This window comes from Neomonachus schauinslandi, chromosome 1 (genome assembly GCF_002201575.2).
Source record: "Neomonachus schauinslandi chromosome 1, ASM220157v2, whole genome shotgun sequence".
NCBI lineage: Eukaryota > Metazoa > Chordata > Mammalia > Carnivora > Phocidae > Neomonachus > Neomonachus schauinslandi.
The window spans coordinates 73,881,261-73,907,100 of NC_058403.1; the positions used below are offsets into that span (position 1 = coordinate 73,881,261).

The following is a 25,840-nucleotide window of genomic DNA, read 5'->3' on the forward strand; positions in this document are numbered from 1 at the left end:
ACTGTAGCTTTCTGCAAATGAACCCAGGGGACTAGTCTGTGAGTATCATCTAGAAGGACATGGTTTCACCCAGCATTGGTCCCGCATATTCCTCAGTAACTTAACTGCAGGTGTAACTGCATTAAAGCATTGGGGCCTTACACTTAAAGGGTTACAAGGAAGAAATTTTTCCAGTACATTGTGAAGACAGCAGTGAATGTGTTTCACATGTAAGATTCTTATTTACATGTAGTTGAAGAAGATGCTATCACATTTGTTTTTCTTCTGCTTATCTTATAAGGGAAGGAATTTCTTCATTCCATGAAATATATTTTGTCCATTTGACATGTTAGGATATGATTTCATTGCATTGATTATAAAGTTTCATTGTAAGTCACTAAACAAGACTCAGGCAGAAAAAGTGATCTTGAGAGGGAGTGATTGTGAAGCATGAAATGTGAATTCTGGCATTGATGCAGGATTCTCTGTGTGTGTGTGCACGCGTGTGTGTGCATGTGTGTGTAACTTTGAATTAATCAGATAACCTTTTGGTTGTTTCACTTATCCAATGATGAGGTTGAAGTAGAGGATTTTTAAGGTTCCTTCTTGAATTAAAACTCTTATTCTATGTTTCATTGAAGATCACACAATGTAGTAGTAATATTTCTTCTACTACTTATCCCTGGGTATGTTGCCTGAAATTTTTTTTTTAAAGATTATATTTATTTATTTGACAGAGAAAGACACAGCGAGAGAGGGAACACAAGCAGGGGGAGTGGGAGAGGGAGAAGCAGACTCCCCGCCGAGCAGGGAGCCCGATGTGGGACTCGATCCAGGGACTCCAGGATCATGACCTGAGCCGAAGGCAGTCGCTTAACCAACTGAGCCACCCAGGCGCCCTGTTGCCTGAAATTTTTGTTCTCAAGTTTAAAAAATGTTACAAAGAGATTAAATGAAAAGTTACATTAAGCAAAGAAGTAGCATACTGGTGATTTTATGGAACAAACTTTGACTGCATAATAGATTTGTGTACATAGAAGGTAGTCCCTTCAAAAACATTGTGAGCCTGTGTATGCTGTGGTTGTGTTTGATTTTGATTCCCAGGGATACATTTTACATGATAAGGGCCGCTAAAATGTTCAGTAGTCAATCTCTTAAATTTACAAAATATTTTACTGGGATCAGACCTGCGTACAGCCTTGAATGATGTTAGCCCAATGAGTGATTCAAGCCTGACAGTTGTGTTCTGTGAAGTAAAGATTGTTTAGAAAGGAAATCTTGTTTCTTGATTTTGTATGATGAATCTTTGTGAGTGCCTCTAAAAATTATGTGCAATTGCCTGATTTGTTCTTAATACAGGACCTATATTTCAAGTACATTGCATTTAAGCATTTGCTAGTTCACTTTTAAATCCTTTCTCTCTTTTGTATCTTCTTTTCTTCTGCAGGATGTTTTCACTCCAGAATGCAAATTTAAGGAATCTGTATTTGAAAACTACTATGTGATTTATTCTTCCACACTGTACCGTCAACAAGAATCAGGCCGAGCATGGTTTCTGGGACTCAATAAAGAAGGTCAAATTATGAAGGGAAACAGAGTGAAGAAAACCAAGCCCTCATCACATTTTGTACCAAAACCCATTGAAGGTATGAAATGAACTTTTTTTTTTTAGACCCTGATTTCTGTGTGTTGATGCCAATTTTGCTCCTTGTCCCTTTCTCAGTGGAGTTTACTTAGAATGCAACAGATCAAAATAAAGTTTCAGAAAACATAGTACTACCTCTTCCTAAAAAAGAAAAAAAAAAATTCTATTACAAATACTTGGCACTTATTAAAAAAACTGCTTGAAATAGAAGCTAGAAAATTCCTGAAAGTAGAAAAATAGCGCTAGTTACCATTTAGAATGTAATTTCCTTCTCTGTTGAACACAATAATTTAATTCCTCAAGCTACACTCTTGAAAAGCCAATCATGCTATTATAGTGCTTTAGAGTTTGCAAAAAGCCTTTAGAGATATGTTTATATCTATATATGTTTATATATGCTAATCTATACATCTTTGTGAACAAATCTAACAATATGGTGTATTAATTTTTCTTTGTATTTTCTAAGGAAAGAAAATAGTATGCTATTTACTGTGATCAGTAAATATTTACAGTATTCAATTTTATCCTCAGTAGAGCCTGTAACCTCCCCTCTCATGATCATTTAATACAGTGTTCACTTATTTAAAATTGACTGGTGGAATAAATAATTTTATGCTAAGGAAACCCATTTTGGGCGACTTGTTGCTTGTGGAAGATGGGACTATACTATTGGGGTAGCTACTTTTGCTGTATTCATTCAAGCTTTTTAAGACTGGCTAAAAAATAGCAGTAACCTAGACATTTACCAATAACCTTCGTTTCTGAAAGTCACATTATTATCACTTAAAGCATTAGTTCAGCCTCCTTGTCTGTGAAAATGAGGAGACTGAGGCAGTGCATTACAATTCTGTAACAGAGCCAGGCTTTCTGTCCCCTAAATACCCACAAGGCATGGTCAGGTAAACCAGCGTAACATCATAGCCCCTGCGGCACCATACCTATGATTGTAATCGTCAACAAACATTTGTTCAGTCAACACTGTGTTGGAAGCACTGGAGGGAAATGTGACATTCGAAGCTCCTGATCCCTCTCAAAACTCCCCTCACACCCTGTGCTTTTGACCACACAAAGCAGAACTTTCCTTCTTGTAATCTATTTTCACAGTTTGGGGACACGTGTAGTTCTTTGGCCCTCCTCTCTCCATAATGTCCATCCACTCACATGCCTGCAAATGCCTATTAGTCTTCATAAAGGACAAATGCAAGAGTCACTGCTTCTGTGGGGGCCTGACTCTCTTCAAGTAGAATTAAATATTCTGCCACTTTATCATTGTATACAATCCTCTCCCCTAGAACTGATCACATTGTATTAAATTTACCTGTTGGCCACACTGTCTCCTCTTATCCATGGTTTGATCATTGTTTGAATGTGCAGAACAAATTTTTTTCCTCATATATCTTTGTTGCTTGTATAATATCTTGCATATCATAGAGAGACATTTAATAATCTGTCATCAATTGAGTGAACACACGAATGAACGAATGAATAGGTAAGTATGAAGACAAAGAAGAATTATATATGCTCCAGATAACCTTATAATATTCTTGGAGATATGAGATACGTGTATTAATGGCAATAGTATAATGTAAAAAGTGATGTATTACATGTTGCTGGAAATGATATTGGGATTTAGGGAAAGAGCAATCACTTCCACCAAAAAAAAAAAAAAAAGATATTGAAAAGTTGATTATTTAAATGTAATTTCAAGGCTAGGCCAGGTTCAGACCATTAGAGGTGAGAAGTAGAGATCAAGCAGACAAAAACACTCAGGTACAGTGTGAATAAACTATTAAAACTTTTGCATCATTTTTTATTGGAACATAATTAACATATATGTTATACATGTATATAGCATACATATTCTATTCATTTCGGCTGTACAATATAACAATTCAACAATTCTATACATTTCTCAGTGCTCAACAGGATAAATGTACTCTTAATACCCTTTATCTATTTCACCCATCCCCCTACCCACATTCCCTCTGCTGCATCATTTTTATTTGTGCATTTATATAGATTCTGTTGTTGTTGAAACAAAAGTAGCACATGTTCATTAACAATTTTTGGAGAATTCAGGAAAGTGTAAAGGAAAGGAAAAATCCACGTGTGTTATTTGCTCTTTTCATGGAAATGCTTTTCATACCAACCCCCCCCCAAAAGAAAAAACACACCTATAACTTACCCTCCTATTTATGACTGCTGTCTGCACTAGTCAAGCTTCTTGAGACTGTGTGACCATGTACACATTTCCAAGAGTAATGGATTCAGTGACTACATTCCTAGTCCCAGAGCTGCCTAAATTCTATAGTTATTGCTGCATTTCAGTACAAATGTTGGAAGAGACAACTAGACATTCCTAATTGTTTACTTTAGAATTAGATTTGGCTATGTACAATACAAAACCCATGTTAAGAGCCGCTTAATCATACAGAGGTTTATTCTCACCAACCAAATCAAGAAACCTGCCGTCCAGGGCCAGTTCTGTGGCTTCCCAGTTGTTAGGGACCTCAGTTATGTCCATCTGAGTGCCACTCTCCCTAGTGTGTTGTACGAGTGCACCCTGCACTATCACACAACCACACAATGGACCTGGTTCTACTCTTGCCCCCATGATCCAACCAGCGTCCTCATTCCAGCCAGACAGAAGAAGAAGGGATGAGAAAGGCAGAGGCAAAACCCTGTGCCAGCGTTCTCTTCTAGAAGGTCCCCATTAGCTGCCATATGATACTTAAATCCCACTGACTGCAACCCAGTCAAGTGGTCTCACTTATGTGCAGGGAAGCCTAAGAATGTACTATTTCTTCTGGATGGCTACATGCCAAATAAGTGTTCAGTTATCTTGAGAGAATAGCAGGATGGGACTGGGACAGTAAGAGCCTCTGCTTCAACCTGCCATCATCTTAACATCTTTAACTTTAGAATAGCCCTGATTTCCTAATTTGTCTCTTTATATGGCAGGAATGAAAGCTTAGGTGTTGGAGTGTATGGAATATGATAAGAATCACTTCCAAAAATGAAAACAAGAATGCAATTGTTTCAGAACAAAGACCTTTTAATTCCCTAGAACCGTCTTTGCCTTTTGTCTTAGAGAGCAAGTTTCACTTTTTTTTTTTTTTTAACAAATTAGCTAACACTTCTATAAATGCTTCCTCTGTACATGTATTGTGCTAAACATGTCTCAGTTATCCCCTTTTTTTCATTCCATTTCTATGAAGTGGATCCTAGTATTATCCCCATTTGACAAATGTAGAAAATGAAGCACAGAGACGTTGAGTAATTTTTCTCATATCAAGCACTTGTAAGTGTCAGAGGCAGAATCCAAGCCAAGGCATTCTGACTCAAGCAAGCACATGCTTAATCTCTGTGAAGATGAATGAAACTGCTTACAGTCTGAAGTCTGAAATGTAACCTCAACATAGTATAATAAGACCCTAGCAAATGCTTTTGAATAAATGTCTCCTATATGCTTCCCTCCTTTTTAAATCTAGAATATACTTCCTCACTCCTTAGAAATAAAAGCCTTTTAGATTCATGGAGACCTTCATGTTCTTTTTTTTTTTTTTTAAAGATTTTATTTATTTATTTGACAGAGAGAGCGAGGGAGCACAAGCAGGGGAGCAGGAGAGGGAAAGGGAGAAGCAGGCTCCCCGCCAAGCAGGGAGCCCAATGCGGGGCTTGATCCCAGGACCCTGAGATCATGACCTGAGCCGAAGGCAGACGCTTAACCATCTGAGCCACCCAGGCGCCCCAAGACCTTCATGTTCTTATATTGTAACAGACCCATGAAATGCCTCAGTTCTCCCACACCTTGTTTTACTTTGATATCATTATTATAATGCAAAAATATGAACAAATTCCCAGTAATTCTCCATGCAGCTATGCTTTATGTTATCAAATGATGTAATTATATAATTACCATTAGTATCCAAGATATGTGCACTTGAGGTTTTGTTAGACATTATTCTACTATGCAGCGAGAACTTCTCTCTCCTCACTAGGATCCCCAAACTATTTGTGCTACCACTACTATTACTACTATTACTAGTCTTACTGCATTTATATACAGTTTACTGTTTACTAGGCAGGTCGCATATGTTCATTAAAGGTCACAACAGCCTTATGTTATTACCCTCATCTTATAGATGAAGAGACCAATATTTCAAATAAGTAAGTAAGTATGCCCTGGCCAATCACAGGGCTAGATAAATACAGAACTGGGATTGCAATCTAGGAAGCCTACTGCCAAAGCCTATATACCTACCTCCTACACTATATTGCCCTTTAATCCGAAGTAAGCCTATGGATATGCTAATAATTAGAAACGTCAGTGATAGGAAAGCAGAAATGTTATACCATGAAACACCTTGAATAGTAAGCTAGCTCTAAACCATATGGAGACGCTATACATGATATGACAAGATAAATTCATAGTGGTACATAATCAGATAGGATAGTTATGAGAATGCCATGTTAAAACTAAGCAAGAAAGGATAAAGAATATATCACTTCTTTTTTGACAAATGTTAACAGGCTTCATTTCCTACTCTGCAAAAGAAAAATTTGGAGCAGATGATTCCTAAAGTTCTTTGACAATGACATTCTGTGCATTCTTTATAATCACTTTATTGTAAAACCATGTTTCTTCATGGAGCCTAGCTTAGGATTTATAAATAAAATGATTCTAAACACATATCCTTTATTGAATTATTGAATGAATAAAGTTCAGTTTTATGAGCTACTCCCATAATGGGTGATTTGTAACTTTTTTTTAGAAGGAGTAGGATGAGGGGCGCCTGGGTGGCTCAGTCGTTAAGTGTCTGCCTTCGGCTCAGGTCATGATCCCAAGGTCCTGGGATCGAGCCCCACCTCGGGCTCCCTGCTCGGCAGGAAGCCTGCTTCTCCCTCTCCCACTCCCCCTTGCTTATGTTCCCTCTCTCACTGTGTCTCTCTGTCAAATAAATTAAATCTTAAAAAAATAAAGGAGTAGGATGAAAAACATTCTAGCCATAACTCATTGTAAAGGAAGTTTTTGGTAATATTTTTTTTCCATAGGACAATTATAAAGCGCATAACTAGAATTCACTTTCAGAAAAGAAAAAATGACAGCTTTATAAGAGGTTAACCATATTGCTGGCTAACTGGAAAGGTTGTCAGTTATCTTTAGTTTTTTTTTTTAAAGATTTTATTTATTTATTTGCGAGAGAGAGAATGAGAGACAGAGAGCATGAGAGGGAGGAGGGTCAGAGGGAGAAGCAGACTCCCCGCCGAGCAGGGAGCCCGATGCGGGACTCGATCCGGGGACTCCAGGATCATGACCTGAGCCGAAGGCAGTCGCTTAACCAACTGAGCCACCCAGGCGCCCTTATCTTTAGTTTTTAAAGGAATTTTTATAAACCTGTAAACCCACCACTGTATGGTTACCAACAGAGTCCAGTACGGACTGTGGACTGTAAATGTCCCCCCTCCTTGGGGAAGGAAATTGACCATTTACAGAGCGAAAGCCAGAGAAGGTTTGTTTTGTTTTGCAAATAGCTCTGCCTTTTCCCCACTCCTGATGATGATATCCTTTTGAATGTCAGGATTCCCAAAATTAAATTCTGCCAGTCCCAGGATCTTTAAGTCCTGCACTGATTAGATGACAATAATTACCCACCAGCCCCTTTCCCATCACGGTCTCACTTTCTATCCTGGGGTTAGAACACAGGTGGTGTTAATGAAGGGTTGCAAGGGCATCTATTCAGACAGATGGATGGACATGATATTTAAACCCATTACTATGTACACTTGCATGTCAACCTTTACTTACATGGGTCCCCTCCCCTGGAATTTAAGACAATGGAACAGGCTTCATGATTCCCAGTTTTGCCCTTTCAGAGCATTGTTCACACCACAGATAAGTAACTCCCCCAGATTTAAATTGTCTTGGTGGTAACCTCCCCCTTTAGCTTTAGATACAGCAGCCAAATAGTTTTTGACAAAGAACAAGATACAGGCTCCTCCTTTTCTCCTCCCTCCTCCAAGAAGCTCATTACTCAGCTCCTGCAGGTGGTTGGGTATTCAGAATCTGGTTCCTTCCTCCTGAAAAGAATGTGTGCACTTTTCAAAGATTTAAGCTTCAAGAACTTAATCCTGGAGGGAGAAATATGTTTGTACAGTAAAAGTAGTAAATAGTAAATATCAATTGAGAGTCATTGCTACAGAAATATTAAACTCTAAATAAAGGAACATTTGCTAATTTCCACCAATATATTTTCCAGTGGGGAGACAAGACACACACACACACACGTATAAATTATCCATTTTTCCTGTTGTAACTGTTGATTTAAGCTAATAGAATCTGATTTAAGTACCAGCAGTGTAACGTAGAGCAGTGTTTACCAAACATCAGTATCCCAACCATCTGTAGTTACAAATTCTCAGGCCGGATCTCCAGAGTGGTCTGGTTTTATTGTCCAAGTGATTATTATGGCAACCAGGATCAAGACTTAGTGTTCTAAATTGAATTTGATGATTCTAGGCTCATTTTGATCAAGTCTGGCCATAGGCAATTACTTAAATTTATTCAGATTATTGTGATCAATATATTGGACTATGCCTAATCTAACATAGAGTAAATTGTCACTCTGACACCATGGAATTGAATATACTAAACATGTTACATTTTGTCATTTCCTACTGCTATTAAGATGGCTGTATTCTAGTGCTGAGTTAAATTATTATATGGAGTAAGTTAGAGCTAACACCAATCATTGCACTAAATTGACATTGAGAAAAAGTAACCTAATACAAATCAATTAATCAAATATAAATAAGTGTCTAGTCCTAATAAACATTTTGCCAATGACTTGCTAAGTAATTTTGAGAAAATAATTTACCCTCTTCAAACCTCAATAATCTCTGAAGATGAAGTTGATTATAAATGCCATCTGTTTCATAGGAATAATATGAAGATAAGACACTGAAAGAAAGTTGGATATCCCAAATCTAATAGATCAATCCAAAGCACATTTTTCATTTTCCCTTGGAAATTGGACATTGTGTTATTGGGTTATGTACCGGAGAAATGCTGTGAGGTGTGGTATTCACTAAGGGATTAGAGACAATGTAAATCGAAATTTGGAGGGAAAATAATCTCTTCAAAAACCATACAATAAGATACCAAAGAACTGAACAAATCAAGAGTCCTAATGTTTTAGAGCTCTAAATGGGAGGATAATAATGGCAAGTTGATATTGATATTTTTATTTCAAATGACTGGAAAGAAAATAAATGGTTTGTTTCCCAGAATCCTCTTTTGGACCCAACCGTACGGAAAGACAAAAACAGAGCAAAAAAAATACCTATCGCTGATGCCCCTGATTGTTTTAATTATAGCAAATAGCTGCAATTCTCTCTCTCTCTCTCTCTCTCCATCTTTTGAGTTTTGAATCTCTGCCAGACTGTGACACCTTCTTCCCCCCAAACCAGTGTAACTCATTCAAAGCAGCATTTTCCTGGCTTTGAATTTAGTCTTTAATAAAACCCTCCTACCTCTCCCTGCCACATCCTTCTTTCATATCTACCTCTCTCCTGCACACAAATATTGCTTCTGATCTCCTTCTAAATGGAGATATAGATCTTTGTGTTCACAATGTCTCTTAACTCTTTATAATAAATATTTACAGCATACCGGGTGCATTCCTTTGGCAGTACATTGCTTATGACCCAGCACTTAAAATTCTTCTACAGTTCCAAAGGGATTCCATGGGACATTAATTAAGGTGTGAAATTGCTTCATGTTAATTGCTCACACCCTTCCATGATCTGCGATTAAGACAATTAAATATCTTTAATGGTACATTAACTAACAGAGCAATCTAACCTTTCCACTTCTTAGAAATTACAGCGGGCCAAGGAAAATTCAATTAAATTGGTAGTAATAAAAAGATTATTCATATTTCATTCTTCTTTGATGGAAACTGATATAGGATGGGGGTTCTTTATAGAGTGCCATTTATGAACTTTATCAGAAATTGGAGTTACATTGCCTCCATTTGGAAAACAGAATTTGTCAGCAACAACTACATTTGCCCTCCACACAGGTTTTCCAATCTCCCTCACAGAGCAATACTGACAATCAAAGATTCACACCTAGTTCTCCCCATAATTATAAGAACACTCACTTTTTAAATGATTTGCAGGAATCTAGAAATAATATAAGTAATGATTAGTAACAACGGTATTGCTTTATATGCCATTTGTGTGGCTCGTTATTGTTAACCTGCTTTCCTCCCCAGAGTATCATTTGATAGTCACTAACACTTCGGGAATGTGCAGTTTAAGATTATCATCCCAATTTTAAACATGAGGAAACTGAGTTTAAGAGAAATTAAATAACTCACCCAGGTCCATATAGTTAGAAAGAGGTAAAACTATGACCAGAGCTGTTATCTCTATCAAAGACTGTCAGGGGATCCAATAAGCTCCTGGAGGATTGACCAATGGGTCTATAACATAGTCAATAGTGACTTGACAAGAGTAATTTCAGGAGTATAGCAGGGAATAAATCTAATTGGAATGGTTTCAAGTTATCACAGGAGGTAAAGAAAAGAAGAAAGTAATATGAAATCACACTTTTGAGGAGTTATGCTATAAAAGAGGGATAGAGAAATGGGGAGTTAGCTGGAGAGAAACATGGTAGTTACATAGTGTGACTGCTTGTTTGTTTAAAGCTATTACAGCTTATTTATAGACTGATGGGAACAACTGGGGAGAAGAAAGATTTGGCATTACAGGAGAGATGGTTACTAAAGAACACTGACCAAAGGGGGTGGGATCATACACGGAAGTGGCAAGTGGAGGGCAAGATTTAGACAGGCATGGGAAGAATTCAAGCACCAGAACACATGTGAGCAGATGTAGGCAGGTGGGTCATTTTCATAGTGGAAATATGAAAACTTTCTCTTCTGTTGCTCTTTTCTAAGTGAAATACAAAGCAAGGTGGTTTACACTGATTAAAAAAAAAGAAGGAAGGGAAGAAAGGAGGAAAACGGAGGAGAGAGAAGAGGGAGGAGAGAAAGACAAGACAAGAAAAGAAAGAAGACAGGCCTATAACCTGAGTCTGAGGAGGGTTTGAGGAGAAAGGAGAAGGTATGGAATGGCCCCTTAGGAAGAATGGGAGAGAAAACTGGCAAGACAAATGTAGGAGCGTTCCAGGAAGTGCTGAGGACACCCATGAGGTTTGGGATGAAGGTTTCAACTTGAGACCAGTCAGCAAAGTTTTATGCAGTTTGTTTGTTTGTTTGTTTTTTCCAGACACATTAAACTCTTTGACTATGAGCTTTGAGCAGAAACCCTAGAGTTAATCACACATGAATTTTCATGCTGATTCTGCCCTGTAGTGCCCTGCACTAATTCTAACAAACTACATTAGTTTCCTTCGTTGCAACAGGGACCAATAAAAGGATCGTTTGGATCATTTAAAATAACCATAATGTATATAAAGTGCAGATATATAGTAAGTGCTCAATTAATATCAGCTATGATTATGAGGACATTGACTGCTTAGGAGGCGAGTACCCACTGGATGGTATGTGCACCTGGTTTATTACAGTTGTCTGATTCCACTTTTTTTCATACTTTTAAGAAAGGCATTATTTTGGTTTGTTTTCCAAGAGAAGTTTATAACTAAAATAAGTGTGATTATTGAATGCGCAAAGTTGCAAACAGGTTTTCTGAGCTAGTATAATGGCAAAGAATACTTGCATCTTCTGATAACTGCATTTGCAACAAAGGTACCAGCAAAAAGAATATAATAGAAAAATAGTAGCTGGAAGCCTGTCCTGGAAAGACCTATACCTAATCTTACAAAGAGAAGATGTGTTTTATTTTTGACAAGATTTCAATGCTTAGTGGTATATATTAGGTCTCTCTCTTTTCTAATGACACAATCTTGTATGTAATAAATAAAGCAAAAAATAAATAGAGCAAATACCATATATTATTCTAAAGTTTGTATCTTATGGTCTTGTTAAGACCAAGTGTAGCATTTTATTTGTGATATCAGAACTGCAGGGCTTTCTACAGAAATATAGCCAGTGCATCTCAGGCGGCTGTGAAAATGACAGCCTTCTAGGCCAAGTCACATTGTGACTAGTGTCTCTCATACAGGTGTGTTCTGCTCACATTAAAGGGTTGAACTGGGGATTTCTAGTGAATGCTAGGTCTTAAAGTAATACATGATGTAGGCTATGTTATAAGAAACTTTTGTGTGTCCTTGTGTCTGCACATGAGGAAGAATATTCTCTCATCAAATCTCTCTACCTCATTTTTACTCTGAAAGCTGCAGTGAATTCGTTCTGTTCCAATGTACTATGGATCAAGAAAAGTCAAAACATGAATAAAAGGAAACATCCAGAAGAAGGAGAAGAGAAGGGGGGGTGGGTGGCGAGAAGGGGAAAAAGAGAAATAAATTGAAACAAATACCAAAATAGAGGAAAATAGAAAACTGATTTGAAGAAAGAGTACTAAAGAACCAAACAGAAATGCTTCCCTTTTCAGAACATTGTCCCTTTTACCATTTATCCAAAACCATTATGATCCCACATGTCTTAGAGGAATAATGGTATTTATATCCAAAACATTCTATGGGATAAAAAAGAGCAAGTATTTTTTTTCTTTTTTCTTTTTTCTTTTCTTTTTTTTTTTTTTTGTGCTTTAAAGAAGAAAGAGGGCAAGGAATGTGATCAAGAACCACCCAGAAGTGTCAGGTGAAAGAGCAGCAATGTTGTTAATCAGGCATTGTATCATTAGGACACTGAACATTTTTGATATTTAGTTACTGAAACTTTGTTGGGAAAATAGTGTAAAGTGAAATCAGAAAGAAACACAATTGGAAATCGGTTCCATGCCAAGTGGTAGCCATTAAATCATGTCCCCTGAAAATAAAATCTGTATCACAAGAGTAGTCCCCAGGGTCTCAGATGAAACATGGTGAGATTGTAACATCACAAATTGCCTAAATCCAGGAACTTGTTTCCAATTGTTAAATGGGCAGTGGCACTGAATGTGAGTTTCTGAGAAAGGTGATTGGGGAGCTGGGAGAACAAGAAATACAGGGAGTTAGATTTTTTGTTTGTTTGTTTGTTTCACTTTATTCCCAGTCTGAAAATTACTCCTCATCAAAAGAACTAGAATATCAAACTGCTGTCCTAGCTGAAGTGGGAGAAATGCATACAACAGAAGACATAGGAAGAAAATACTCAAGAACAAAGAGATTTTTTTTTTTAATGTAGAGCCTCCTAGAGCAAAATAAATTCTATTCCTAATGAAATAATAGCTTATTGTATAGAAAGTGATGGTTAAACCCCCCCCCCGCGCCTTAAAAATCATGTACTTTGAAGTAATGCAAATTAAGAGATCAGAGGTCATTGCAATTACTAATAAGGACCTGATTATCAGGAAGAGAAAAACTTAATCTTCCATAGTATGGGGCTGATTTGAGAAGCACGATTGGGAGCTGTAAAATTTATATAACTATTTGGAGTTCAGAACCTAGGCAGTTTCCTAGGCATGCTTCTTAACTGTTTCCCACAATTGCTTAGTGTATGTTTGGAAATTAATGCCAGAACTCCAAAGTCTAGTACTAGTAGCTGTATAAAATTATGATTAATTTTCACTGTAAAGTATATGGATGCTCATATATGGGATTAGTAATTCTTGATTTATCATTTGTTGTTTGTTTAGTCTTCTTCAGTGCTACATTAAGCTCCCCACAAAACAAAAGGATAACTCTTCTCAACATGTTAGTTAGCTTGACCAAGTGAACCCCACCTTTCAGTTGTAGTCAAAATTATGGTACTTGGAGTATATCAGATATTGTATATATTAGAAAAGCAGCAGATTTCACAATAATGGTGCCTCAGCTAGGTCTGTGTCTAAAAAATTACAATTGTGTTTGCAAAATTTCAGAACTCATGAAAGTTTCAGATGCTGCCAACCATTTGTTACAGGATCCATGCTGTGAGATTTAGTTTGACTGATTCTTCCTACTAATCTGACTGGCTATATTCATGTCATGCAAACATAGTTAGACATTTTTCTAGATAACAAGATTGAATAAATAGATTTCCCCTATACACTCATGCACTTGATGAACATATTTTTTAACTCTTCGTTCCCTATCAAATTGAGGCTGATAGACATCAGGATCATGGTTGAAAACATCCAGCTTGGAACTCAGGAGGTCTGACACGAGTTAGCCCTGCTAGGCTTATTCTTCCTTATTTCTCTATTTTACCCCATTCTTCAACCAGTCCCTGTATTTCTTACATAACTTACACTTCATTTCTTCACTCTTTTTCAGTAGCCTATCTATCTGTCTAAATCCTCTGCCTCCTTCAAGGCTAAATCAGCATCAAAGAACTGTTGTTCTGTACTCATTTCCATTCATGTCTCTACTCTTCCTCTGAACACCCTGTGATTTGTGTGCACGTCTGTGCTCTCCTTCTTAGCCTTGAGCTCTGTGAGGGCAGGAATCAAGTGGTCATCTCTCACAGTTGCTATGGAATCTAGCAGAGTGTCTGGAATAAATTAAATGTGCACCTTTTTATAGAATCAATGACCAAATCAATGCTTGTACCAATTCAGCTTTGGATATTAGTTCACAAAAGAGTAATTGAAATTGGAGGAGAGAAAAGAACATGAAAAGTCCAATTTAGGATGAAAGTGGTGCAACATTAGTTAAGCCAAGTCAAAAGGGCCAATAAATGTTTTGTGAACCAGTTCCATCCTCCCAAAGGTATCCAAGATACTCTACGTCTCCCTAGTCTATGTATGAGCATCAGGACCAGTCAGGTCAGAAAATTTTCTCCACTGTCCTCCCATCGTTCAGTAATTTATAGCTTTAGCTCCAGTCAGGACACTTCTCTTCCAGACAGCAACAAACTCTTCTAAGATGAACTGTCTAATAGAAATATCATATGAGCTACACATGTAATTTAAATTGTTCTGGTAGTCACATTTAAAAAATAAAAGCAAACATGACATAAATTTTGTTTGTATTTTTTTTTTTACATTTCATTTATTTATTTGACAGAGAGAGAGAGACAGCGAGAGAGGGAGCACAAGCAGGGGGAGTGGGAGAGGGAGAAGCAGGCCCCCCGCTGAACAGGGAGCCCGACGTGGGGCCCGATCCCAGGACCCAGCGATCAGGACCCGAGCAGAAGGCAGACGGTTAACGACTGAGCCACCCAGGCGCCCCATGACATAAATTTTAATAATCTTTTCAGCCCAATATATCCAAAACGTTATCTATTTAATATGTAACCAGTCAATACATTACTTGTGAGATATTTAGTGTTTTATAATTACAGCACATCTGAAATAGGACCAAGCACATTTTAAGTGCTCTGTGATCACATAGGCAAAATGGATATTATATTAGGCAGTGCATTCCTAGGATATTCTCATCAGATTTTCCTATCCTCTTACCAACTCCATACCCCCTCAGTTATATCTCAATTCTCTCCATCTTACTATAGTACTAAGACTAATATTTTTTACTATTAGGGAATTGTTGGCTCTTCCCATGCAAATAAGACATTTCAGGCTTTAATAATCATTTCTTTGTTTGCAGCTTACACTCAGTATTTGTGTGTCTGTGATATTTTTTTAAAAGTGTAATTATTAATTATGCTGTGTAAAATATACACAACATAAAATTTAACATTTTAACCACTGTAAGTGTACATTTCAGTGCCATTAAGTACATTCACATTGTACTTGTACACATTGTACCATTCTCCCTTCCCCCAGCCCCGGGAAACCGTTTTGCTTTCTGTATCTATGAATTTGACTACTTTAGGTATTCCACATAAATGGAATCGTAAAATATTTGTACTTTTGTGTCTAGCTTATTTCACTTAGCCTCATGTCCTCAAGGTTCATTCATGCTTGTGTCAGAAGTTCCTTACTTTTTTAAGGCTGAACAATATTGCATTATATTATATACCACATTTTGTTTATCATTCATCCCTTGAAAGACATTTTGGCCACCCCCACATTTTGACTACCCCCACATTTTGACTATTGTAAATAATGCTGCTCTGAACATGGGTATACAAATATCTGTTCACATCCCTGCTTTCATTTATTCTGGGTATATATCTAGAGGTGGAATTTCTGGATCATATAATAATTCTGTTTAATTTTTTGAGGAATCCCCGTATCATTTTCCACAGTGGCCATATATTTTATGTCTCCACCAGCAACTACGATGTTTTCAATTTCTCCACACACTCTCCATCACTTGTTACTTTGTTTTTGTTTTTTTGTTTTCCTTTTTAAAAATAACCATCCTGCATTTGTTTTTATTACCATTTTTCGGATGACATTAGGAATATTTAGTAGCGGTAAGGCCAACTTGGATCTCAATTAATAGATCTAATTTAAACATTGTCTGTTATAAGACAATCATTTGTTCCATTTTTTGATGAATTGCTCTTCTGCTTTTTTTTTTTTTTTTAAGATTTTATTTATTTGACAGAGACACAGCGAGAGAGGGAACATAAGCAGGGGGAGTGGGAGAGGGAGAAGCAGGCCTCCCGCAGAGAAGGGGGTGCAGGGAAGGGGCACAGAGAAAGGGGCGCAGAGAAGGGGGCCCGATGGGGCCTCGATCCCAGGACCCTGGGATCGAGCCCCGCCACATTGGGCTCCCAGCTCAGCGGGGAGTCTGCCTCTCTCTCTCCCTTGGCCCTCCCTCCCCACTTGTGCTCTCCCTCTCTCAAATAAATAAAATCTTAAAAAAAAATGTCTTTGAAAACTCTGAAACAATAGATTTATTTAAGGGATCAAAAGTTTATTTATGGGATTACCATTGTGGTTATTTGTACATCAAAGTGATTGGGTTTTACATTTTGGACATACAATGCACTTTGTAGAACATTTATACCTTCTGTTTTCTTCTTGTATTTTGTGTCATCATTTTATTGTGTATCATTTAGAACAGCACAGGTACGGAGTATTAATACAACTATCAAAGGAAGTTATATTATGGAAGAGAAATGTTTTGTCCTTTCTTTGATTTCTAATTGTATATGCTCTTTAATTACTTTTTCATTTTAAAATTTGATTGATATTTTTACCCCTTGATTTGTCAGCTTGAGTTTAGGCAGTAATACTGACATCCTAGAGCCTATAAAAAATGAAAATTAAAGCCCAAGAAATCAGTCTGTTTGTTTGACAAAGTTTTTGCTCTCTTTGTTAATATTTGCATGCAATTCCTAGATTGAAGTTTGCTTTCTTTAAAGAAACAGTTCTTTCTGTTAACAGAAATACAGAAATTCAAATACTTGATTTATTGGGGGGGGGTTAGTGAACTAGGAAACCTACTTATTACTCTTCATTTTCCAACTAAGATATATGAACTACTCTTTTCAAAACCTGGAATTTTATTACTCCATTTAATGGAAATATCTGAAAGTTAGTAATTGAGTAGTCCTAGAGGAGAGCAAATTGTACACTCTGTTATGGTACTAATGAGTTTTGTTCTTTTTGAAACACTGAAAATGTTCAGATGCCAATTTAAAAACCTCCTTTAGGTACTTGATATCAGGATGGAGATCAGGGTTAAGTTATTGGAAAAGTTACCTGCAGCGGTAATTATAATGGCAACATTTTGCATTGTCACAACTGAAGTATTTTATGTATGAGTGAGAAATAGCAAAAAAAAAAAAAAAAGTTAAAAGCAAATGCCCTGGGAAGAATCTATGACATAAGGAAACTAAAAAATAAGTAGTAAAATAAGAAATTCAACTATAAAATTTAAAAATATATATATTCTTTAATTTAAATTGGAAAGTAACATCCTGCAAGTATCTCTAAGTTGGAGTTTAAGAAATTTGCAGGTCAAAATCTATTATATATATACATATACTTAAGATTTTATTTATTTATTTATTCAGAGAGAGAGCACACATGAGCTGGGGGAGGGGCAGAGGGAGAAGGGAGAGAGAATCTCAAGCAGACTCTTACCTCTCAGCTGGGAGCCCAGTGCGGGGCTCAATACCAAGACCCTGAGATCATGACTTGAGCTGAAATCAAGAGTCAAATGCTTAACCAATTGAGCCACCCAGGAGCCGCCTCATATATATATATATAAAATTTTTTTAAGATTATTTTTGTCATTCTTTGAGACTCTGATATAGCAGTTTGTAGTCAGGCCTAGGGATGTATTGGTTTTCACAGCTGACTAGGTGGCAGAGTAGGGAAAACTGTTTTATGGTATCACATGAATAACTTTCTAATAGAATCACTTCATTACTTCTGAGTTCCCTTGTGCACTTACCAGTTATAAATAAATAGCTATATTTTACACATACAAATGTATGGTTTAATTTTGTTGATTTTGACACTTTGCCCATAACAGAAATATAGGTAAGAGACATTAGACTTGAGAAATTTCAAGATTTCCTAGGATCTTCCATAAGCATTCTCTGTCGAAAGCAGAAACTTAAATTATCTACTGGCATCATCTGAAAATTACAACATCAATTCTTTCTGAACTCATTTCCTCTGTACAACTTTGCTACTGAGGCCAAAGGTCCTTTGAGATATGGGAGGAGCCATTTAGTGCAATAATTGAAATACCTTAAGATTTCATTTAAAATATATATGTAAAAGATGAAATAAAATAAAAATAAATGAATATGTGTAATAATTTTGCACAATATACTTAGCAACCATAGTTTGTATATATATTTTGTACTACCCAAAGTGTGGTTCCATTTGCCAAGATCAGCAAGATCTTACTAAAAATGTAGAATCTCAACTCCACAAAAACTTATGTATTAAAATCTGCATTTTAACAATATCCCTGCATGATTCGAAAGCACATTAACGTTTAAGAAGCTCTACCACTGAGATGTTGGGGGAAAAAAAAACCCTGCCTCCTCATCACTGAACTAGTCTAAAGAGAATATTTCTTGTATCTTAACTTTCTTAATCTAGTTTTGAATTTAGAATACCTTTAGCCCCCCCCAAATTATCACTTTTTTCTCTGCAATCCGTTATTCAAACTTCTCATGAAGAGATCAACTCCTTCATTTTCTTAAACATCTTTGGATGCTTACTATCTGCCAGACATTTAATCCTCATAAAAATTTAGTTTTTTAGCTATGAGAGTGTGTCCAGTTTGACAGAGTTAGTGAGTGGCTGAGTGAGGATGTCAACCCAGGCAGTGTGGCTTCCAAGTTGGTGCTCTTAACCACCACATGACATCTATTTGGCCATAGCCATGCTCAGGTTTCCTGCACCAGGCAAAGCCCAAGTGAGGAAGCTATTTGATTAGAAATAGCATTCAGATTACTAAAGCACTGCAGTGATGGTTCAATAGATGGAAGTACTTAACTATTTTTTCCTAAATCAAGGATAAAAATAATTCCTGATATTTAAGTGAAATATTTCATATGCTTGTACACATTTATTTCACAGCAGTATAAGGAATGAAGATCCTATCTTACAAGAATAACTATGAATTGAAAAATATTATTCTTTCTGTGCAGTAATCTAGCAATAGCTGTGATAATTCACAGATGACTGAGCTTTAGAGCCAGACAAAACAATAGAGGAGAGAGGAACTGTTTGATATAGATGTGAAATAAAATCTCACAGTTGCATATTCAAACATGGAACAATCAGGAAAATGGCATTTTGTTTGTTTGTTTGTTTTCCTCTGTCCTCCCTCCTATTATCACTTCTTATGTAGGATGCCCTGCCTTCGGCTCAGGTCATGATCCTGGAGTCCCGGGATCGAGTCCCGCATCGGGCTCCCTGCTCGGTGGGGAGTCTGCTTCTCCCTCTGACCCTCCTCCCTCTCATGCTCTCTGTCTCTCATTCTCTCTCTCACAAATAAATAAATAAAATCTTTAAAAAAAATGTAGGATGCCCTGAAAATTGGTGGTAAATATTTCAATTTGATATAACAATGTCATATTACTTGTAGTAGGGTAAAGATTAGGAGCATGTAATTAAGGATTTTTTTTTTCCTTTGCAAACTAGGTTGCAGACCAAGGACTTAAAAAAGTATCTATTTCTATCCTTTTAATCGTATACTCACAATGTCTCCTCGAACTGTAGATGAAAATCCTATTATATAGTTTAGCAGACAGGTAAGACTCAAGCCTTATCTGTAAGAGAACAGAAACCACTCTATGTCTGCAGTTCAAGAAGACTTAAAAGGTTATGACTGATAGAACTGGAAGAGGACCATTTGTATCCACTAAATATGTTATCAAGTTAAAACTCGTTTTTACACTGGGGAGAAGAGCTAGTGATGAGAGTGAAGAATATTGTAAAATCAAATTTGAGATGTTTATTGAAGCCAAATTGATGTCTACAATTATAATAAGTAATTGATGTAATTTTGCTTTTCAGTGTGTATGTACAGAGAGCCATCACTTCATGAAATTGGAGAAAAACAAGGGCGTTCAAGGAAGAGTTCTGGAACACCAACCATGAATGGAGGCAAAGTCGTGAATCAAGATTCAACATAGCTGAGAACTCTTCCCTTTGTCCCTCTCTCATCCCTTCCCTTTCTCCCATCCCCTTTACCCATCTCCTTCCAATAAATCCACCCAAGGAGAGGAAAACAAAATGGCAACCCAGGACCTAGTGACTAAGATTCTGCACTCAAAAATCTTCCTTTGTGTAGGACAAAGAAATTGAACCAAAGCTTGCCTGTTGCAATGTGGTAGAAAGTGCACATGCACAAATACTAGCACACATAAAATCAAAGGAAAAAAATAAATCAAGACACCACAACATTGTGCTGTTATTAATAGAAGGCTAATTATAATGAAGACATAATTATGATGAATTTGAAATAAAGTTATTATCTTAAAGACAAGGGTTTTGGAAAATTGAACTTACCAATCAATGTAATACACTGAGTAACTTAAACTTTGGATAATGCTGTGATGTGCTTTGTGTTGAATTTGAATTTTATTTGGGCATCTGGAATTGACACATAATTACATCCTGTTTCCAGGATTTTTTTTTTTACCATGATACCGAACATGTACAAATTATAGATTGTTCTAATGCCCATAAGGTATAAGCCAGGAATCGTTTAAAAGTTTAAAGTTTGATTCTTGAATTTGTTACATACAATTATTTTATGCAAAAGATAGACTTTTGTTGAATTTAATGGTATTAACGGATTCCATTCCTTCATAAAAAGAGTTTCAGATTAACCTAGTATATTATCATATTTTTTTCATCAAAGGAATTAATCCAGGATCTCATTTTTTCGTTATTTAGGGAAAAAAATGTGTTCTAAGGCTGCATTTACTTATGGGAATTCTGTGTCATTGCCATGCCCGGGCAGTGATGAATAAGATATATGCTCTTATCATTTGGCCTGATTTTTCACATTGGGCACAGCTTTGAGAATATAGGTGCATGTCTAGCTGTGTTAGAGAATTTTGTACCATCTCTTGCAGCAGGAAAGAAAGAAAAGGGGTTTCACACAAGGAAATAAATCCTAGGGCTCAAAGCAAATCATATTTGCCTTTGTACCTTACCAGAGTTCTAGGTATGTAGCATTTTCCAAACTTTAGGAAGAAATTGGGAGGCATGGCTGTGAAATTCCTGACTTACTATCTCATGAAGCCAGTGGCTTGCTTGTTGCTATATATCCTTGTTAATAAGTCAAGTTGACAATAACTCTTTCTCCTAGAACACAGAAGGGAACTTGATACACTGAATTTTCAAGGGGCATAGAGAAACGATACAGAATTAACAGCTGTGGTTCCTATGGTTCCAATGCACAGGCTTGTGTGAGCTTAATGTAGTTAAAAAAAGTAAAAGAACTCAGTGTAAGGACTAGGCAAATGCATAGTTAGGAATATTGAAGTATTAGAAAAATATTAGGGAAGAAATGAATGTTGTACAATTGCCTTGGGGGAAAAAATAGATCTACTTCGCCTACAAATCGGGAATGGTATAGAGACATCCAAATTAAAACAAAACAGAATGTTAAAAAAATGTATGCAGAACTATGGATATTATCAATGAGAAGACTTAGCATGTTACTTCTCCTATAGCTCTACTGTCCAGCATGTATTGTTCCAAATATGACTCCCTAAAATATATACACTTTGCAGAAGCTCTAGGCCTTCACTTAAATGACCTTGCCATTGGTTGCTGTATTCTTTCAAAGTCAGTGTAGTTCCCCTCACTCTACAAAATCATTATTCTTTAATAGTGGTTTGTGTCCTTCACCAAGTATTCTATTTACGTTATCAGGAGGTTAGCAGAAAATGAAATGGAGGAATTTGCTTTATCGGTTGTAAAGAATAAAAGTTAGGCATCTAGGCAAGGATTTTGAACACACATTTGCAAAAGTTATTTGTTTAACCAAAATATTTTGAAAGTAACAAATAAAGACATTTAAATTAAAACAAAAAAAAAGAATGTTCTCTTCTAGGAAAAAAATACCCTTGTAAAAAAAAATTACCAATCTGGTTGTATTTCTCCTTGTCACTCTTGATTCAGCTTGATTTTAAACACACCTGTCACTTCTAGGAACAAACAAATCCCATGCACAAAGCCTCGTTTTCTTTGAAAAAATAAGAAGAAAGAGGCTTCTACAAAATGGGTCACAGGCTCATTTAGCATGAAATGACTTGAGATTTTATGGTGACACACACCCCCCTCCCCACAAATTCATCAGTAACACAATTGACAATTTCACAAAGTGTTATTAATTACACTAATGATTTCATGACAATATATATAATCTGGTTCAATATTATGAAAAATGTGATAGAGATATAAACTCCCAACACAATTTTCCCCTCAATTGTCAATGGTTGTCCATCATTTATCACCGAGACTCCTATTTGTCTTCTTCCTGATAGCAATTAAGAAACAGAAGTCTAACCACCCAATTTCTCTATTGTTTTTTTTCATATCATAGAAGCAAATTTTGACTACAGTAAAATGTTTAGAAATTAGCTTTGCCTTATTTATAATTAATTTTGAAGAATAAATTGAAAACCTCCTATTTCTTTTACGTATTAAACCTGACAAAAACTGTAGTTTAGAGCGTAGGGTGAACATTTGCTTAACTGCTGCTTACTTTTTAAGTACATAAAACCTTTAATAGAAAAAGTCAGTTTTCACTGCCTAGGTTTTCAAACAATTACCAAATATAAACATATAATTATTCTATTTCCTCCAAAAACATGAGCCAGTTTAAATAGCTTTTCAGGTTTCTTCCAAGTGAAAGAATTCTTTGATTTTTGTCATTCCAATTTCTGGGTCTCAATTCATCCATATCTTATGTTCCCATAAATAAAATAAGCTTTTTTTAATGCATTGGGATATTCTCAGGAAAAATACAACTTTTAGTAAAGCTTTGTAATTGACTATGTACATATAAGTTAAGATGTGTTTATTCTAAGAGTCCTTATTGTAACATGTTTCAAAATCAATGGGCTTAAGAATGAAAACAAAACTTTTGAGAATCTCAAAATAGTTTTTTGGTCAATATACTTCACTTGATTTTTAAGCTAGATGTTTGAGGTATAGAAACAAAATGGTGCTGAAGTTCCATTTGCTAATTTAGAGCCTTTTGTGCTTCAGGAAACTGGAGGACAGCCAGCCAACCTGTTCTTGATTACAGTAATAGTTTGGGTTTTGAATTTTACATATGAATTTCATAGCACATTTTTAGCCGCTATGGATTGGCACAATAAAAAGACATCAATTTGATGTAAATTGTGATGCTTTATGGGCCTCATTTTAATCCAGATAGCTTTTTAGAAGAATTCTTCAATTTAGGAAAATGACACAGCTGTAGATAGGTATTATATCTATGGATGGTGGTCCTATGGTGCCACCAGCAAGAGATGAGAGTATTAAGGGCAAAGTAAAGGATGAAGAATGGCTTATTGTGTATTGCAAAGTTTGAAGGTCCTAATTTGAGACCACTGATTTCTTGGTGAAGAAGCATGACTACATCAACAGTAATTTTTTTAAACACAGACCCAGAAATAGCAAATCTACTATCCTCATGGCTTAGTCTACAAGGTCTTGCTCTGAGAAGGTTTTTCCATGATGTTACTTAATTTCGTCTGCACAAGGTGAGACACACACAAACATCAAAATTCCCTGTTCATTTCAATAGCATAAAAGGCTGAGATTATTTCTCTGTCATAAAATTGTAAATAGCATTTTTTTAAATCAGAATCACATTTAAAACAGTGGATTGTTCTACAAATATATATGTGTATATATACATATGCTTCTGAAATAAGGATATATAGACTTTTTATTTGACTTGTGTTCTTTAGTCATAGCTAATCAAAAAATAGATTTGAATGCAAAACTTTATATACAAATGTATATTTCTAATGGTAATATAAATTGCCACTTTATAATAAAAAAAAGGAACTGGTAGAAATAATAATCAAAGCACATGCTCCTCAGAACTTCAGTGATTCTGAATTCCCTCTTTAACATAGAAGCGAGGGATTTTTTAATTTATTTTTAAGAAGTTATCTTAAAAAGCTATACTTCCTGACATAGATTCCATGAAAAGTCATTTCAGATTGAAAAGTTATGGTTGAGGGCAGGAAAAAGATGTTAAATGCAGATCTTTATTTTTTAGGATTTTTCCTTGGAGCCCAAGTTAAAAATTCAATATTTAAAATCTAAATTACATGAAAACTGCTAATGTTCAGAGATGATATATTAGGCTTCAGTAACAGAAGCAAAAATATATTTAACAGTACAATAGCTTTAAAATAATGTCCTCATAAACATTGCATCATTAGATGTTCTATTAGTTGGAAAGAATGAGTTGATGTTTCTTTGTCTTTGCTCCAAGCACAACTTGAAGACACTGGCATTCATTTTACTTAAACTTGTTCAAAAGTCCAAAATATACTCCCATGAATATAATTGGTATTAGCTCCATTACAAGGTTAAATGTTACAATTTTAAGAAATTATTGACACTGAAATGTTTAATAAACATGTTGTATGAGAAACTGAACAAATTAATGTTTCATTTTTGCATTGAAGCACAGACTATTCAAATCATTATTTTTTGAGATCAGATTTGTAAAATGTTTACACATCACAATCTTCCTGAAGCAAAAAGCAATTAAAATCTTGAGATGCTCATGCATGTAGACAAAATACTTGCACTTCTTTGTTTTTTAGCATTAAGCTTCTCTGGGAAGTCTCTCTCTTTTTAAAAAATATGTTTATCCTATAATGTGTCAGTGAAAAAGTGCTGTGTCTTATAAAAGAAGATCAAAATTAGATTCACAGAAGGGGAATAAGTCAGAATTTTTATTGAACATCATAGCCAAAAGTAAAAATTACTTGCTAAATATGAAGAACCTAGTGGTCAATCTAATGTCTTTTTGAGGATTAAGAACTAGAGCACATTCATTTCTTCATTGATTCATAATGTACTAATTAGAGATGTGGTTGAGTTTAGGGATTGTAAACTAAATTTTAGTCTCAAAAAAAAATCTAAGAAAGGCAGACAAATAAATAAGGTAATACCGGAAAGTAAATGTTACAATAAGCTTTTCCATGCAACTGACAATGCAGCGATGAAGCCTAACGGGAAAACAAGGCTTGAAAAGAGAGTATTTACTGAGCAATAAAAGAGAGATGACAAGGAGCCCTTCAAGGAGAGGAAATGGTTTGAAGACAAGTTATGGAGACATGAAAGTCACACTTTACTTGGGAAATACTTATGAATGAAAGGTGGAAAGAGTGTTCAGATGAAGAGATGGGGGGGGCGGGGAACTGAGTTGATACCAATAAAAATGAAAAGTCAAAGTTTTGTCAAGGCAGATTTTGGATTTGTTTGAGCCTCTGTATCTGTTACGATGCTTCTGGTTGCTCTGAACAGAATCCCCAAACCAAACTGGCACTTCTCCGGGGTCACACATCACCAGTGAGGCTTAATTTGTCTGCAGTTCTTCCAGCTCTGCCCACCTCCACATGTGAGAACTTCCCTCTGCCAGTCAGGTATTCCTTCTCAAGTCATGAGTCGCTGACACCAGAGATGTATATAATCTGTTCTCTCTTACAGTCCCGCTGAAAAAAAAATCTAAAATCTCATTGGCCCAATTTGGGTAATGTATCCATACTTGGATGAACCACCATGGCTAGGAATTTGAGATGGCTTGACTAGTTAAGTGAACCTGAG

At 36.1% G+C, this 25,840-nt stretch overlaps 1 protein-coding gene across 2 annotated transcripts in view; it reads left to right on the top strand.

Moving 5' to 3' along the window:
* The window catches only part of FGF12 (fibroblast growth factor 12), a 382,069-nt gene extending 361,699 nt beyond the window's left edge, over positions 1 to 20,370 (top strand). For both annotated transcript variants that reach the window (XM_021692472.1, XM_021692471.1), the window contains exons 4-5: positions 1,427 to 1,625; positions 20,039 to 20,370. In XM_021692472.1, coding sequence (XP_021548147.1) covers positions 1,427 to 1,625; positions 20,039 to 20,157 — 318 coding nt within the window. In that variant the 3' untranslated portion in view covers positions 20,158 to 20,370. The remainder of the gene's footprint in view (positions 1 to 1,426; positions 1,626 to 20,038) is intronic.
* Positions 20,371 to 25,840: the final 5,470 nt, after the last annotated feature.